Below are 16,781 nucleotides of genomic sequence, written 5' to 3'. Positions count from 1 at the left end.
TCAGAGAGGTATACCCAGACCATTTTGTCTCTGCTACCCCCCGCTCTCCGCCATCTGAGTTTTCGCTGGGCATGCAGCCAGCCAAGTCATCTTATACTAAGCTCGTCTTTGCAAGATCCTCTAAGAGAGCGTTAAGGATTTTAGGGGAGTGGTTGCAGTCTAAGCAACAACTAGGAAAGACTTCCTTTATGTTTCCTCCGACTAAGCTCACTTCCAAAGCGGGCGTTTGGTATGCCACAGGAGAGGAACCAGGCTTGGGAGTACCTGCCTCTGCCCAGGCCGACTTCTCAAGCTTGGTAGACTCTCCTCGCAGAACAGCAATGAGGCGCTCTAAGGTTTGCTGGACCTTCTCCGATCTTGATCACTTCCTTAAGGGTGTCTTTAGAGCATTTGAGATGTTCAATTTCCTAGACTGGTGCCTGGGGGCCCTTAGCAAGAAGACCTCCCCTGCGGACAAGGACTCAGCCATGCTCTTAATGTCCTGCATGGATAAGGCTATTAGGGATGGATCTGGCGAGCTTGCTTCGATGTTTGTGTCAGGAGTGCTTAAGAAAAGGGAGCAGCTTTGTTCATTCCTTTCCTCCAGCATTACACCTTGTCAAAGGTCTCAACTCCTTTTCGCTCCGCTCTCTAAGTTCCTGTTTCCCGAAGAGCTTGTTAAGGACTTGTCTGCGGCCCTGATACAAAAGGACACCCATGATCTTGTGGCTTCATCGGCTCGTAAGACTAAGGTTGCTACCTCAGTCCCCAGGACTTATCGCACCCCAGTGGCTGATACTCCTGCTACGAGGTTTATTCCGCCCTTTCGTGGTAGAGCCCCCAGCCGTGGAAGCTCCCGTCCAGACTCTTCCAGGAGCAAGTCTAGGAAAGGTTCCAAGGCTTCTAAAGGCAAAAACTGACTCTCCTCCTCTCCAGACAGCAGTAGGCGCCAGACTCAAGATCTTCTGGCAAGCCTGGGAAAAGAGAGGTGCAGACGCACAGTCTGTCAGTTGGCTGAGGGAGGGTTACAAGATACCATTCTGCCGCAAACCCCCTCTGACCACATCTCCCATCAACCTCTCTCCCAACTACAAAGAAAAGGACAAGAGGCTAGCGTTGCACCAGGAGGTGTCGCTCTTGTTACAGAAGAAGGCAGTGGTTATAGTCCGGGACCATCAATCCCCGGGCTTCTACAACCGTCTCTTTCTGGTGGCCAAAAAGACAGGAGGTTGGAGACCGGTGCTGGACGTCAGCGCGCTCAATGCTTATGTCACCAAGCAGACGTTCACGATGGAGACGACGAAGTCGGTCCTAGCAGCGGTCAGGCAGGAGGACTGGATGGTCTCGTTGGACCTGAAAGATGCTTACTTTCACGTTCCTATTCATCCAGACTCCCAACCTTTCCTGAGATTCGTTTTTGGAAAGGTTGTCTACCAATTCCAAGCCCTGTGTTTTGGCCTAAGCACAGCTCCTATGGTGTTTACGCATCTGATGAGGAATATAGCAAAATTCCTCCACTTATCGGACATCAGAGCCTCCCTTTACTTAGACGACTGGCTGTTGAGAGCCTCCACGAGTCGTCGCTGTCTGGAGAGTCTCAACTGGACTTTAGACTTGACCAAAGAACTGGGTCTGTTAGTCAATCTAGAAAAGTCCCAACTCATTCCCTCCCAATCCATTGTGTACCTGGGAATGGAGATTCGGAGTCAGGATTTTCGGGCTTTTCCATCGGCCCCAAGGATAAGCCAAGCCCTAGATTGCATCCTGAGCATGCTGAAGAGGAGCAGTTGCTCGGTGAGACAGTGGATGAGTCTCACAGGGACCCTTTCATCGTTGGCCCTGTTCGTCGAGCTAGGGAGACTCCACCTCCGCCCTCTTCAATTCCATCTTGCAGCTCATTGGGACAAGGGTTTGACTCTCGAAGCAGTCTCTATCCCAGTCACCGAAGAGATGAAGATCACTCTCTTGTGGTGGAAGACCAATCTCCTCAGGGAGGGCCTATCGTTGGCGATTCAGACCCCCAATCTTCATCTCTTCTCGGATGCATCGGACTCGGGCTGGGGCGCGACCTTGAACGGACAGGAGTGCTCGGGAACGTGGAACGAGGAACAGGAAACGCTCCACATCAACTGCAAGGAGCTACTAACAGTTCATTTAGCCCTATTGAACTTCAAGTCCCTCCTGCTAGGCAAGGTGGTGGAGGTGAACTCCGACAACACCACAGCCTTGGCTTACATCTCCAAGCAAGGAGGGACCCATTCGAGGAGCCTATACGAGATAGCAAGGGACCTCCTCATTTGGTCAAGAGGTCTAAACATCACCCTAGTTACGAGGTTCATTCAGGGCAACATGAACGTCTCAGCAGATCGCCTAAGCAGAAGGGATCAGGTCATCCCCACGGAATGGACCCTCCACAAGAGCGTGTGCAACAGACTTTGGACCTTGTGGGGTCAGCCGACAATAGATCTGTTTGCCACCTCCATGACCAAGAGACTTCCTTTGTACTGTTCCCCAGTTCCAGACCCAGCAGCAGTTCATGTGGATGCTTTTCTGCTGAACTGGTCCCATCTCGACCTTTACGCATTCCCACCGTTCAAGATCATAAACAAAGTCCTTCAGAAGTTCATCTCGCACGAAGGGACACGGCTGACGCTGGTTGCTCCCCTTTGGCCTGCAAGAGAATGGTTCACAGAGGTACTACAATGGCTGGTCGACGTCCCCAGGACTCTCCCTCTAAGAGTGGACCTTCTACGTCAACCTCACGTAGACAGGTTGCACCCAAACCTCCACGCTCTTCGGCTGACTGCCTTCAGACTGTCGTAAGATTCGCTAGAGCTAGAGGCTTTTCGAAGGAGGCAGCCAGTGCGATTGCCAGAGCAAGAAGGGTATCCACTCGTAGAGTCTACCAATCCAAGTGGGAAGTCTTCCGGAGCTGGTGTAGAGCCAATGCAGTTTCCTCTACCAATACCTCTGTGACCCAAATAGCTGACTTCCTATTACATCTTAGGAATGAGAGATCCCTTTCAGCTCCTACGATTAAAGGGTACAGGAGTATGTTGGCTTCAGTTCTCCGCCACAGAGGTTTGGACCTTTCTTCCAACAAGGACCTTCAAGACATCCTTAAGTCTTTTGAGACTACTAAAGAACGTCGTCTACCCACTCCAGGCTGGAATCTAGACGTAGTCTTAAGGTTCCTTATGTCACCTAGGTTCGAACCTCTCCAGTCAGCTTCCTTCAAGGACCTTACCCTCAAGACTCTTTTTCTCGTCGGCCTTGCAACAGCTAAGAGAGTCAGTGAGGTTCATGCCTTCAGCAAGAACATCGGGTTCACATCCGAATCTGCAACATGTTCTTTACAGCTTGGATTCTTAGCTAAGAATGAACTTCCTTCACGTCCTTGGCCTAGATCGTTTGAGATACCTAGCCTCTCCAACATGGTAGGTAACGAGCTAGAAAGAGTTCTTTGCCCTGTCAGAGCTCTGAAATTTTATCTTAATAGGTCAAAACCTATTCGAGGACAATCAGAAGCCTTATGGTGTGCAATCAAGAACCCTTCGAGGCCCATGTCCAAGAATGGGGTTTCGTATTATATAAGGCTTCTGATTAGAGAAGCCCATTCTCACTTAAAGGAGGAAGACCTTGCTTTGCTGAAGGTAAGGACCCACGAAGTGAGAGCCGTAGCTACTTCGATGGCCTTTAATAAAAACCGTTCTCTGCAGAGCATAATGGATGCAACCTATTGGAGGAGCAAGTCAGTGTTTGCATCATTTTATCTTAAAGATGTCCAGTCTCTTTACGAGAACTGCTACACCCTGGGACCATTCGTAGCAGCGAGTGCAGTAGTAGGTGAGGGCTCAGCCACTACATTCCCTTAATCCCATAACCTTTTTTTTAACCTTTCTCTTGAATGCTTTTATTGTTGTTTTTATGGTTGTTACGGTAGGCTAAGAAGCCTTCCGCATCCTTTTGATTTGGCGGGTGGTCAATTCATTCTTGAGAAGCGCCTGGGTTAGAGGTTGTGTAGAGGTCCTTTAGTAGGGGTTGCAGCCCTATATACTTTAGCACCTTTGAGTTGATTCAGCCTCCTAAGAGGAACGCTGCGCTCAGTAAGGAAGACGAACTTAAAAAAAGGCAGAGTAACGGTTCAAGTCGACTTCCTTACCAGGTACTTATTATTTCATTGTTATTTTGAGATAACTGATTATATGAAATACGGGATACTTAGCTATCCTTTAATCTTGTACACTGGTTTTCACCCACCCCCCTGGGTGTGAATCAGCTACATGATTATCGGGTAAGTTTAATATTGAAAAATGTTATTTTTATTAGTAAAATAAAATTTTGAATATACTTACCCGATAATCATGATTTAATTGACCCTCCCTTCCTCCCCATAGAGAACCAGTGGACCGAGGAAAAATTGAGGAGGTGTCAACAAGAAGTACTGTAGTACCTGGCCACAGGTGGCGCTGGTGAGTACACCCCCTTCTAGTATTGTGATAGCTGGCGTATCCCTCCCGTAGAATTCTGTCGGGCAACGGAGTTGACAGCTACATGATTATCGGGTAAGTATATTCAAAAATTTATTTTACTAATAAAAATAACATGTTTCAACATTCTAACTTTTTTTTCTTGTTCGTCTCTCAAAACAGACAATGGCTATCTGTTGACCTGGGGTTGTGGTCGACATGGGAAGCTGTGCCAGGGTGAGGAAAACTTTGCATCGCAGTTTGTTCCAGTAGTTGTCCGCCGTCTCCGTCATATTAGCGTTGTCTTGGTAAGATTACGTCTTGCTCATTATTTTCCAGAAGGCAGAATTAGGAGATGTAGTTTTAGATTTTATCTTGTATTATTATTATTACTAGCTAACCCACAACCCTAGTTGGAAAAGCAAGATGCTATAAGCCCAAGGGCTCCTACAGGGAAAAATAGCCCAGTGAGGAAAGGAAATAAATAAATGATGAGAACAAATTAACAATAAATCATTCTACAAACAGTAACAATGTCGAAATAGATATGTCATATATAAACTATAAAAGACTTTCAGTCTGTTCAACATAAAAGCATTTGCTGCAACTTTGAACTTTTGAAGTTCTACTGATCCAACTACCTGATTAGGAAGATCATTCCAAAACTTGGTCACAGCTGGAATAAAACTTCTAGAATACTGTGTAGTATTGAGCCTCATGATGGAGAAGGCCTGGCTATTAGAATTAACTGCCTGCGTAATATTATGAACAGGATGGAATTGTCCAGGAAGATCTGAATGTAAAGGATATGCTGTTATTGAACGAAAGTTTTTATACAGGTTGGTTGCGGAGGTTGTCACACCATGGTTTTAGGCTACAGAAGAGAGGACGAGGATGAAACTGCCACGGAGGAGGAGATCAAACAACCCAAGAGCAATGTTCTTACTAGCATTGCCCGAGCACGTCGTAGAATTACAGATGTAAGTGATATGGTCAAGTCCTTTGAATACGTAACTTATTTTAGTCTAATAGTAATTTATGATTAAAAGTTTTTCATTATAGTTATTTGGACATAATTCTGAGTTAGCTGTACTTTCAATAATTTTGTTTGCAGCTGAGGGTAGAGACAGTTGTGTTGAGGTTTATTAAATAGATTTATGGTTGGATGGCTCGAATTCTATGTCTTAAGCAAAAATAAATATCATGTATAACTTGTTCTCTTGATATGGGAGGTTTTTTAGTATGCAAATTAAGGTCACCAATAATATGTCTCCTAATACATATTGTGTGTCCATTCACAGTACTTTATGCAAATCAGTTTTAAAATTATGTAAATGTTGAAAAGCCAAATATCTGAGCCATATCTAAAGAATGTGATCCTAGTTAAACTAGTCTAGAGGCACCACAAGTTACGTGCAATCTCCAGACAGACTTGGTTAAATGGTGCTAACTTGTGTTTACTCGATGCCTAGTTTTTAAAAGTAAATCATTTATGGTTCATAAGTTACTGATATGAAGAAATGAGTGAAGACAATACTAGCAATGATGGTGAGTCTCCCAGCAGTTGTTAGAGTAGGCTTCCAACCTTCCTCTGAGTCTCCCAGCAGTTGTTAGAGTAGGCTTCCAACCTTCCTCTGAGTCTCCCAGCAGTTGTTAGAGTAGGCTTCCAACCTTCCTCTGAGTCTCCCAGCAGTTGTTAGAATAGGCTTTCAACCTTCCTCTGAGTCTCCCAGCAGTTGTTAGAGTAGGCTTCCAACCTTCCTCTGAGTCTCCCAGCAGTTGTTAGAGTAGGCTTCCAACCTTCCTCTGAGTCTCCCAGCAGTTGTTAGAGTAGGCTTCCAACCTTCCTCTGAGTCTCCCAGCAGTTGTTAGAGTAGGCTTCCAACCTTCCTCTGAGTCTCCCAGCAGTTGTTAGAGTAGGCTTCCAACCTTCCTCTGAGTCTCCCAGCAGTTGTTAGAATAGGCTTTCAACCTTCCTCTGAGTCTCCCAGCAGTTGTTAGAGTAGGCTTCCAACCTTCCTCTGAGTCTCCCAGCAGTTGTTAGAGTAGGCTTCCAACCTTCCTCTATGTGAAGTCTAGTCTCATTCACACTCGAGTTGAGCTTTTGTAGTTTTATTGGAGAGTGTGTTTTTAAATTTCTGTATAACAGACCTATATTATAAAGGTATATTTTGACCCATAAGGGGCAGTTAAAATTGTAAGAACCGGACAGATAAATGGTAGGATTGGATTTATGAGCTTCGGCTAAAGGACCCAGCGCTGGGGACTGGGAGGCCCTTCAGCACCCAAGCGAAAGTTAAGAGGTTGGACAGCAAGATAGAAGAGAGGAAGTAAGAACAGAAGTCAAGTAGAAGGGTGAAAAGTGTGTGCAGATAGGGCCGAAGTAATGCTGAAAAGACTCCCAATCTGGATAAGTCATAAGCCTTCAATGATGTCGACCACATTCATTTACTGTATTCCCTTAAGAAGTGCTGTTCCAAAAATGCAAATTTTTGATATACAAAGCATTTTGTAAGCTATATCCTTGCATATTGAGAGAACAATTAACTTAGCCATTCCAATCTAATATATTACTAAAGATTATTGAAAAGTATCACTTGTAGGTTAGATTGAAGAATATTTGTCTTTTTTTCTTTACCTATTCCCTAAATATCGATGATTGTCATGTTGGTTTGTCGACTGAAATAAGACCTTATATTCAAGACTGATATGTTGCATCACAGTATTATTTCATTATGCTATAGACCTTATTAAATAAACTGTGATATTAAGTGTTCTATTATTTTATAGAACTTACAGACTAGGCCTATGTCCTCTAATCCTTATCAGCAGAGCCCTCCAGAAGAAATTGAAGGGGTATTGTATATCGGAATTCATGCTTTTTATCATATTGAATGGAGTCGTACATTTATTTTTTCTATATTTTTTGTACCTTATTGTGTCTGCTTCTTATTGCATGGGTTAGACTTTTACAGAAGAAAGGGGTTAGTTTTTAATATTTTTGTTACTGTTGAAATCACATCAGCTACGATACATATTTCAAATTGAAATATAAATATAAAATTGAAATTGTTCGTACGGACACGTATGGAAAATTGACTGAGAAAAGTGTGACCAATGGAATTAAGTTGATATATTATAAGTATGGTTTGTGATCATTGTCCTTTCTTCTGAAGAGAGGCAGGGTCATTGATTTAGGAAGCACAGATGAAGGCAGAATATTCCGCATTGGAAGTAAATGTAGCAAAGGACCTACCTAACCTCTGCAATAGATATTGCTTCTGTTGCTTTACCAGTTGAGCGGCCGTAAGAAATGACAGATTTATGATGAACCTTTGGAAAAGAATAGTTTCTTTCTATGTGGGTAATGTTGAAGAAGATTCATCTACTTTAAACCTTTAGTTGTAGGGTATTCTGATAAAGTGTCAGTGAAAGCTAAGGAATGAAAGTGTCTATTAGCATTGGCTGCTCATCCCTGTGATGGCTAACCATGCACCAAATTATATAGCACTTAAGCATCAAGCCCCTTTATTTGGACATTTTACTAAACTCGTCTTAGCACAAAAATTTATACCAGAGAAATTTACAATATTTATCATCGTATAGCTGAATAAACCTCCTTTCGATTGATATATAATTTTGTAAAATTTGCATGTACATAAATAGTAAAAGAAAAAACTGGTAATTACTCGAAGTGAAATAAATCCAATGGCGCCGAATAGAGAAATCCACTGTAAAATACGTAAAATGGTGCTTAAAGGGTTATCTCAGTATGTAAATAGATCAGTTTTAGATCATTAGTTTAGCTAGATTATTAAAACTCAAACCAAAGTCATAAGGCTGGCTGGTCTAGGTCAAGAAGAGTCGAGATGTGATAAATTCAGTCCTGTGCTTTGTCTTACAGATTCTGTTTGTAGGTTTGCCTTAGGAAGTCTCTTGTCTAGTTTCATTTTTATTTTATTCGTTTTTGGGGACCAGAACTCTTAGTTTATAAAAGTATGTTTCTTTTAAGGTAGAAAGTTTATCTTTCAAAAAGCAGAAAGTATGGTATCTGCTGTTTGTGACGAGTTTGGCCTGATTGCAACTTTACATTGTTTGAAGAAGTCTACCTTTGGAATAAGTGTAACTCGTTAGAGACTAATGTTTCATTTCAAAAAGAGATCAAAATCCACACTATTTATATAATATTTCTAATGGACAGCTGAATCATGGTTTGACTGATCTAGCTGGTGCTAAAGTGTGTAGAATAAGAGAGAGAGAGAGAGAGAGAGAGAGAGAGAGAGAGAGAGAGAGAGAGAGAGAGAGAGAGAGAGAGAGAGAGAGAGAGAGAGAGAGAGTGTGTGTGTGTGTTTCAGAAAATTTCAATATGCTCGTTGCTTGAAATGTTGGTCCTTTATAAAAGATTATAAATATGAAAAATAGTTTAGTTCGCCTTAACAACGATGGTTTTAGGTTTATGTAATATTTTATCAATTTTTTGGGCTGTCATTCTGTTTCAATGCATGTGTTGGCTTGTAAATTTGTAATATTTTGTGCATAAATGAACCGTAAGAAGTGTCTTTGAAATGTTTTGATTTCACTCTTGATGGCTTTCAATCATTATTCATTTTTATTCACATGGTTATTGTGTGTTTGCTTTAAGTTGCAACATTTAGACCGGACCAGTTTAATCTCGCTTTTGCAAAAGGGAAAGAATATTACTAGTCTCTGGAATTTTTTTCTTTTAAGCTTTTTGTTTTTGTGTGGTATGTTTGATAACTGCTTGTGTTCAGATTATCTAGTTGAAGGATTGATGAAGGCCATGGTTCTGTTGTAAGGACACCGCTCCTTCCGTCGTCCAGAAATTCAACAAATTGTCTATTTATTTAAATTCTCCTTTCGTATGACATTTAATGTTTGGTATTAAATATTGTGTGATTTCTAATTTCCATTGTTTTTATAGCGTGAGAATTTAATTTACTCATCAATTCAGAAAGATGTCAATGGTGCTTCTAAGAATTTCCTTCAGTGATAAGGAAGTTAACCAAGTTAGGTTCAATGCTATAGAAATAATATAAATTGAGATTGATTGATATCAATATAGGAATGTAAATAGATTAGATATTAAAAAGGGATTTTGACGAAGGGAAAATCTATTTCTGGGCGAGGGACCTGTGTCGGGGGATTTTGAGGAGGGAGAAGTCTAATTGGAAAGGGACCTCTGGTAGTGGTTTCACTCGCCCCAGTTTTAATACCAACACTCTTTAGGGGTGAGCGAGCTGGGTATATTCCTGGCATTCCATGCAACTTTTTTCTCTGGTCTATTTAGCAGTATTTATACCTTTGAAATTGTGCTTTAAGGGGCATTTCACGGAGTGACACAGGTTGAGCCCAGAAATAAGATTTTATTTTGTATAGAATTTTTTAATTGTAGAGGCCATATCTGAAATTGAAAGTATAAGTATAAAAAAATGTTTACTGTACTTTACAGTATTTCATGTAGATATTAGTTGTCCTTGATTGCTTTGTATTTCATCTTTGAAGTGTCATATTTGTACCAACACAGTGTGTGAAATTTTCACTTTTGTGTAAGTGAATGATAAATCTTTTTGCATCTTTATGTTTTCGTACATGCCAAAAGGTATTTGTGCTTGATGTTGTGTGTAATTTTGATCACTTTGTGAAGGTTTTTGTGTACAATTTTCTTTTACAACATCACTCCTATCAGACTTGAGTGTCTGATCTGAATATTAATTTGGATTCAGAGGGATTTTTTTTATTTTATTGTATATGTAGAAAGTCCTCAGCTTATAAGCTTAATAGGTTCCAAGAAGGTGTTTATAACTTGAATTTTGTTAAATTGTGGCTTACGATAGGCTTCACCTAACTCATGTGCCTACAGTTTTCAGCTTACTTACTTACTCCACTGGTCTTGGGGCCACTTGTTGACCCATGACCGCTCGTGATAGATTATTCCAATCTCTTCTGACAATTTTCATCTGCAAAAGTTAACCCTTTTACCCCCAGGCTCTTTGGAAATTTCCAACCCTTAACCCCCAAGGGGTTATTTTTTCGCCAGCACATTTTGCAGTATATATTTTTTAAATTGCTCTAACAGCCTTAATTTTGGTCATAGAGAGGTCAGGTTGGTCTCATTCTCTTGGAAAATGCCTGAATTTTCTCAAAAAATTATTAAAAATATGAAAAAAAAGATTTTTATAGCATTTTTTTGCAAGGACGTACCGGTACGTCCATGGAGGTAAAGGGATGGGTTTTGTGAAACATACCAGTACGTCCTTTGGGGGTTAAAGGGTTAACAAATAGTCGCTTTTCATATTGCAAATGTCATCTTCCTTACTGCATTAAAATGTTATATTGTTTTATTACAGTATTTCGTAATTAACGTTTGATACATCTGAGATTTGTAATTTCAATTGGATTGTATCTCCAAATGTTTATAAGGAGAAGACCTATTATTAGAATCCATTTTATAGAATTTATGATTTTCTAGAGTTGTTGGGAAATATTTTTTTATTGTTTATAGGTATTATTGACATAAGTCTTCTCTCTACAGGGAGCTTTACCCCCACTGAAGTCTGTAGGTCTGCCACCAATTAAACAAGGCGGTGTCCTTCCTACTGTACCAGACCACGAGGATGTTCTGGAAGAACACGAAATCACGGATGTTCTTCAGGTGTAGTATATTTAAAGGATATGATTTCTTTATTCTTTTACATTTGTTTTTTTATTGGTGTAATACGATTTCCTATAAGCCTCCTTTTGTATGCTCAATAAAGGGATTTTGACGAAGGAAAAATCTATTTCTGGGCGAGAGACCCGTGTCGCCCAGTGAAATGCTCCTCTAGCACCATTTCTAAGGTATATAACTGCAGTTATATACCTTAGAAATGGTGCTAGAGGAGCATTTCACTGGGCGACACGGGTCGGAGCCCAGAAATATGCTATATACAAAAGTTAAAGGTGTTGTGTTCATGGTTTTTGCAAGTCTTGAACTGTAGTTGTACATATTTCAAATCAAAGGGGTATTTCTATTTCAAGCGTTTGTTCACTTTGTTTCAAATTTGGCATTCATCATTTATAAACAATTTCATTGCGGAAATTTTAAGTTTTGCACATTGATATATTTTACTTGGAATAGTATGGCTAAATTCTGTATATCCATTTTATTTCAAATAGTTTTCCAATATCCAACCAATATGGATTTGAATAAGGAAATGGTAAAGCCTGTCCTGATGGTTTTCAAAGTAAATTCAGATTTGTGAGTTAATTGTGCGGAGTGAGAATTTTCTTGAAGAAGTTAGTCAAAAGAAATATACATATGTATATAGAGTATGCTAATTGCATTCACGAATTTTATTCATCTGCAAGTTGCGTTACTAAATGTATTCTTACTTCATTCATAATATAGTATTGTATCCTTTTTGGATTCACAGATTCCTTGTGAATCATCTGAGAATGGCACTGGCCAGGAGAATGAAGCTAGTGATGATGAGAACAGTGCTGCGAAGTCTAATGACGAGGATTTGTCTGTGCCCCAGAAGAAAGGTATGTATTTTTTTAAGAGGATTAAACTCCTAAGAGCTACGTAGGGTTTTTTTTTTTACAGAGTATGCCTTATTTGCTGATGTTCTGTGATGCATTCTTTCAAGTGTCATAGATTTTCATGTAGTACATAAGCTGTTTGGTGAAATGTCTGGTAGAGTGTCTGGGATTGAAAGGGGGAGAGCGAGAGAGGGTGTGGCGTTATTACTGAGTGAATGGATGACAGGTAGAGTAGTGGAATGGAAGGAGATATCATCTAGGTTAATGTGGGTAAGGGTTAGATTGGGTAGGGAATGTTGGGCGTTTGTCAGTGTGTATGGGCCAGGTAGTGAGAAAAGTGAAGAAGAGCGGAATGAGTTCTGGAATGAATTAACTAGGTGTGTAGAAGGACTGGGTAGAAGGAATTATGTAGTTGTCATGGGTGACTTAAATGCTAGAGTGGGCGCTGGAGAGGTAGAAGGTGTCATTGGGAAGTATGGCGTACCAGGTGAAAATGAGAGTGGTGAGAGACTGGTAGATATGTGTGTTGAACAAGAGATGGTAATAAGTGCTAGCTTCTTTAAAAAGAAAGATAAAAATAAGTATACATGGGTAAGAGTGGCAAATGGAAGAGTAGTAGAAAGGGCATTAATGGATTATGTGTTTATAACTAAAAGAATGTTTGGAAGATTGAAAGACGTGCACGTGTTTAGGGGTATGGCTAACGGTATGTCTGATCATTTTTTGGTGGAAGGAAAATTAGTTGTAGCAAAAGAGTGGGGGAATAGAGTAGGTGGATGTAAAAGGGAGGTAGTGAGGGTTGAAGAGCTAATAAAACCGGGGGTAAAAAGTAAATATCAGGAAAGGTTGAAAATGGCATATGACGAGGTGAGAGTAAGAGAAACTGGTAATTTAGAGGAGGAGTGGAAGTTAGTAAAAGAAAATTTTGTTGGGATTGCAAGTGATGTATGTGGCAAGAAGGTTGTTGGAGACAGCATGAGGAAGGGCAGTGAATGGTGGAATGAAGGAGTGAAGGTAAAAGTGGAAGAGAAAAAGAGGGCTTTTGAAGAATGGCTGCAGAGTAATAGTATAGAGAAGTATGAAAAATATAGAGAGAAAAATGTGGAAGTAAAGCGCAAGGTACGTGAGGCAAAGAGGGCAGCTGACCTGAGGTGGGGTCAGGGATTGGGTCAGTCATATGAAGAGAATAAGAAGAAGTTTTGGAAAGAAGTGAAGAGAGTAAGGAAGGCTGGCGCAAGAATTGAAGAGACAGTGAAAGATGGAAATGGAAGGTTGTTAAAAGGAGAGGAGGCAAGGAAAAGGTGGGCGGAATATTTTGAAAGTTTGCTGAATGTTAAGGATAATAGGGAGGCAGATATAATTGCTGTTCCAGGTGTTGAGGTGCCAGTGATGGGAGATGAGAATGAGAGAGAGATTACAATAGAGGAAGTGAGGAGAGCACTAGATGAAACGAGAGTAGGAAAAGCATCTGGTATGGATGGTGTGAAAGCTGAGATGTTGAAGGAAGGGGGTGTGACTGTACTTGAATGGTTGGTGAGATTGTTTAATATGTGTTTTGTGTTGTCAATGGTACCAGTAGATTGGGTTTGTGCATGTATTGTACCACTATATAAGGGTAAGGGAGATGTGCATGAGTGTTGTAATTCAAGAGGTACAGTATTAGTTTGTTGAGTGTAGTTGGAAAAGTGTATGGTAGAGTATTGATTAATAGGATTAAAGATAAAACAGAGAATGCAATCTTGGAAGTACAGGGTGGTTTTAGAAGAGGTAGGGGTTGTATGAATCAGATTTTTACAGTTAGGCAGATATGCGAGAAATATTTAGCAAAAGGTAAGGAGGTGTATGTTGCGTTTATGGATCTGGAGAAAGCATATGATAGAGTTGATAGGGAAGCAATGTGGAATGTGATGAGGTTATATGGAGTTGGTGGAAGGTTGTTGCAAGCAGTGAAAAGTTTCTACAAAGGTAGTAAAGCATGTGTTAGAATAGGAAATGAAGTGAGTGATTGGTTTCCGATGAGAGTGGGGCTGAGACAGGGATGTGTGATGTCGCCGTGGTTGTTTAACTTGTATGTTGATGGAGTGGTGAGAGAGGTGAATGCTCGAGTGCTTGGACGAGGATTAAAACTGGTAGGCGAGAATGACCATGAATGGGAGGTAAATCAGTTGTTGTTTGCGGATGATACTGTACTGGTAGCAGACACAGAAGAGAACCTTGACCGACTAGTGACAGAATTTGGAAGGGTGTGTGAGAGAAGGAAGTTGAGAGTTAATGTGGGTAAGAGTAAGGTTATGAGATGTATGAGAAGGGAAGGTGGTGCAAGGTTGAATGTCATGTTGAATGGAGAGTTACTTGAGGAGGTGGATCAGTTTAAGTACTTGGGGTCTATTGTTGCAGCAAATGGTGGAGTGGAAGCAGATGTACGTCAGAGAGTGAATGAAGGTTGCAAAGTGTTGGGGGCAGTTAAGGGAGTAGTAAAAAATAGAGGGTTGGGCATGAATGTAAAGAGAGTTCTATATGAGAAAGTGATTGTACCAACTGTGATGTATGGATCAGAGTTGTGGGGAATGAAAGTGATGGAGAGACAGAAATTGAATGTGTTTGAGATGAAGTGTCTAAGGAGTATGGCTGGTGTATCTCGAGTAGATAGGGTTAGGAACGAAGTGGTGAGGGAGAGAACGGGTGTAAGAAATGAGTTAGCGGCTAGAGTGGATATGAATGTGTTGAGGTGGTTTGGCCATGTTGAGAGAATGGAAAATGGTTGTCTGCTAAAGAAGGTGATGAATGCAAGAGTTGATGGGAGAAGTACAAGAGGATGGCCAAGGTTTGGGTGGATGGATGGTGTGAAGAAAGCTCTGGGTGATAGGAGGATAGATGTGAGAGAGGCAAGAGAGCGTGCTAGAAATAGGAATGAATGGCGAGCGATTGTGACGCAGTTCCAGTAGGCCCTGCTGCTTCCTCCGGTCCCTTAGATGAGCGCGGAGGTAGCAGCAGTAGGGGATTCAGCATTATGAAGCTTCATCTGTGGTGGATAATGGGGGAGGTTGGGCTGTGGCACCCTAGCAGTACCAGCTGAACTCGGTTGAGTCCCTGGTTAGGCTGAAGGAACGTAGAGAGTAGAGGTCCCCTTTTGTTTTGTTTCATTGTTGGTGTCGGCTACCCCCCAAAATTGGGGGAAGTGCCTTGGTATATGGATGGATGGACATAAGCTGTTAACCCTTTTACCCCCAGGCTATTTGGAACTTTCCAGCCCTTAACCCCAGGGGTTATTTTTTTTCAAGCACATTTTGCAGTATATTTTTTCAAAATTGCTCTAACAGCCTTAATTTTCATCATAGAGAGGTCAGGTTGGTCTCATTCTCTTGGAAAATGCCTGAAGTTTCTCAATAAATTATCAAAATTATGAAAAAAATGTAAATGGCAGTTTTTTGCAAGGACGTACCGGTACGTCCATGGGGGTAAAGGGATGAGTTTTGTGAAACGTACCAGTACGTCCATTGGGGGTAAAAGGTTTAAGCTATCCTTCCCGCCTTGTATATTCTCCAATTATCCTCGTCAGAACTGCAGACCTCTGTTCTTTTGTTTTGTGAGACTTTGGCTCTAAGCTTTTTCTTCCCCATAATTATTTTGGGCGGATAGTTCACTTCGCATAATCAGAGTAATCCTAGAGATGTCCGACAACTCTTCTGCTACCTCTTTTATATTTCTCTTTTTAATCTGATGTAGGTATATGTCCTACCCTTTTATGGAGAGTATGCTAATTTATGTATTCTCTGCTCTGTGCCGTTGATGTGAGATGATGGTTAGGATAAATATTTCCTGAAAGTATAAGCTTTAGTTGCCATTTCATAATACATACTTGCTACTGTATAGGATAAACATAATGAATCCTAGTCTTTCTGGTGATTTAATGTTGAAGTTCTTTGAAAATATCGAGAGACTGATATAATAATTCTCATGTAACATGTTAAGTTTTATGTTATAAACAGCTTGTCTTTTTAATAATTGTTAATAGTTGTTGATTGGAGATGCATTTTTAACCTGCTAATATTGTTTAAGAGTCTAGCATAAACTAAAAAAGATATGTGGGGTAATATAATAACTTTTAACATATTTTTTCATGCAGCTGGTTAAATTACAGTACTGTACAGTATTAGTTTTGTCACAAAATCCCGTGAACGGAAGTTGATTTACATCTGTCTCCTTTTCAGGTGGCCGCCTTGCACGCTTTTTCGGTAGCCTAGGAAAGAAGAAAACTTCATCAGTAGTAGAGACTTTCGTTATTACAGAAGAAACTGAAGAAGATAAGATTCCAGAAGTTGAAATCCCTGAGCCTCATCCTCTGGAAAGAGACACACATTTAGGTTAGTATTTCTCTTTCCTATCACTATAACTATAGTCAATTTTTTTAATGAGGCACATTTGCACTGACTCGCAGCGGTGCCCTTTTAGCTCGGAAAAGTTTCCTGCTATCTGATTGATTAGAATTATCTAGTCCGACCAATCAGAGATCAGGAAACTTTTCCGAGCTAAAAGGGCACCCGTGCGAGTCCGTGCAAATATGCCTCGCTAAAAAAAATTGACTATGTGAAGCTTCATCTGTGGTAGATAACGGGGGAGGGTGGGCTGTGGCACACTAGCAGTACCAGCCGAACTCGGTTGAGTCCCTTGTCAGGCTGGGAGGAACGTAGAGAGGAAAGGTCCCCTTTTTTTTTCATTTGTTTGATGTCGGCTACCCGCCACAAAATTGGGGGAAGTGCCTTGGTATCTGTATATAAATCTCACAGTATG

General features: G+C 40.9%; 1 protein-coding gene across 2 annotated transcripts in view; it reads left to right on the top strand.

Moving 5' to 3' along the window:
• Positions 1-16,781, top strand: part of LOC137637877 (X-linked retinitis pigmentosa GTPase regulator-like) — a 49,703-nt gene that overhangs the window by 30,585 nt on the left and 2,337 nt on the right. Inside the window, exons 9-14 of one of the 2 annotated variants that reach the window (XM_068369986.1) lie at positions 4,632-4,756; positions 5,288-5,428; positions 7,239-7,304; positions 11,002-11,121; positions 11,882-11,993; positions 16,202-16,354. In XM_068369986.1, the coding sequence (XP_068226087.1) occupies positions 4,632-4,756; positions 5,288-5,428; positions 7,239-7,304; positions 11,002-11,121; positions 11,882-11,993; positions 16,202-16,354 (717 nt within the window). The remainder of the gene's footprint in view (positions 1-4,631; positions 4,757-5,287; positions 5,429-7,238; positions 7,305-11,001; positions 11,122-11,881; positions 11,994-16,201; positions 16,355-16,781) is intronic. The other variant, XM_068369987.1, reaches the window with a different exon arrangement.

The sequence above is a fragment of the Palaemon carinicauda genome, chromosome 3 (assembly GCF_036898095.1).
Source record: "Palaemon carinicauda isolate YSFRI2023 chromosome 3, ASM3689809v2, whole genome shotgun sequence".
Taxonomy (NCBI): Eukaryota; Metazoa; Arthropoda; class Malacostraca; order Decapoda; family Palaemonidae; genus Palaemon; species Palaemon carinicauda.
Note: the sequence above shows the minus strand (reverse complement) of the source record. Positions and strands in the feature narration are given on the sequence as shown.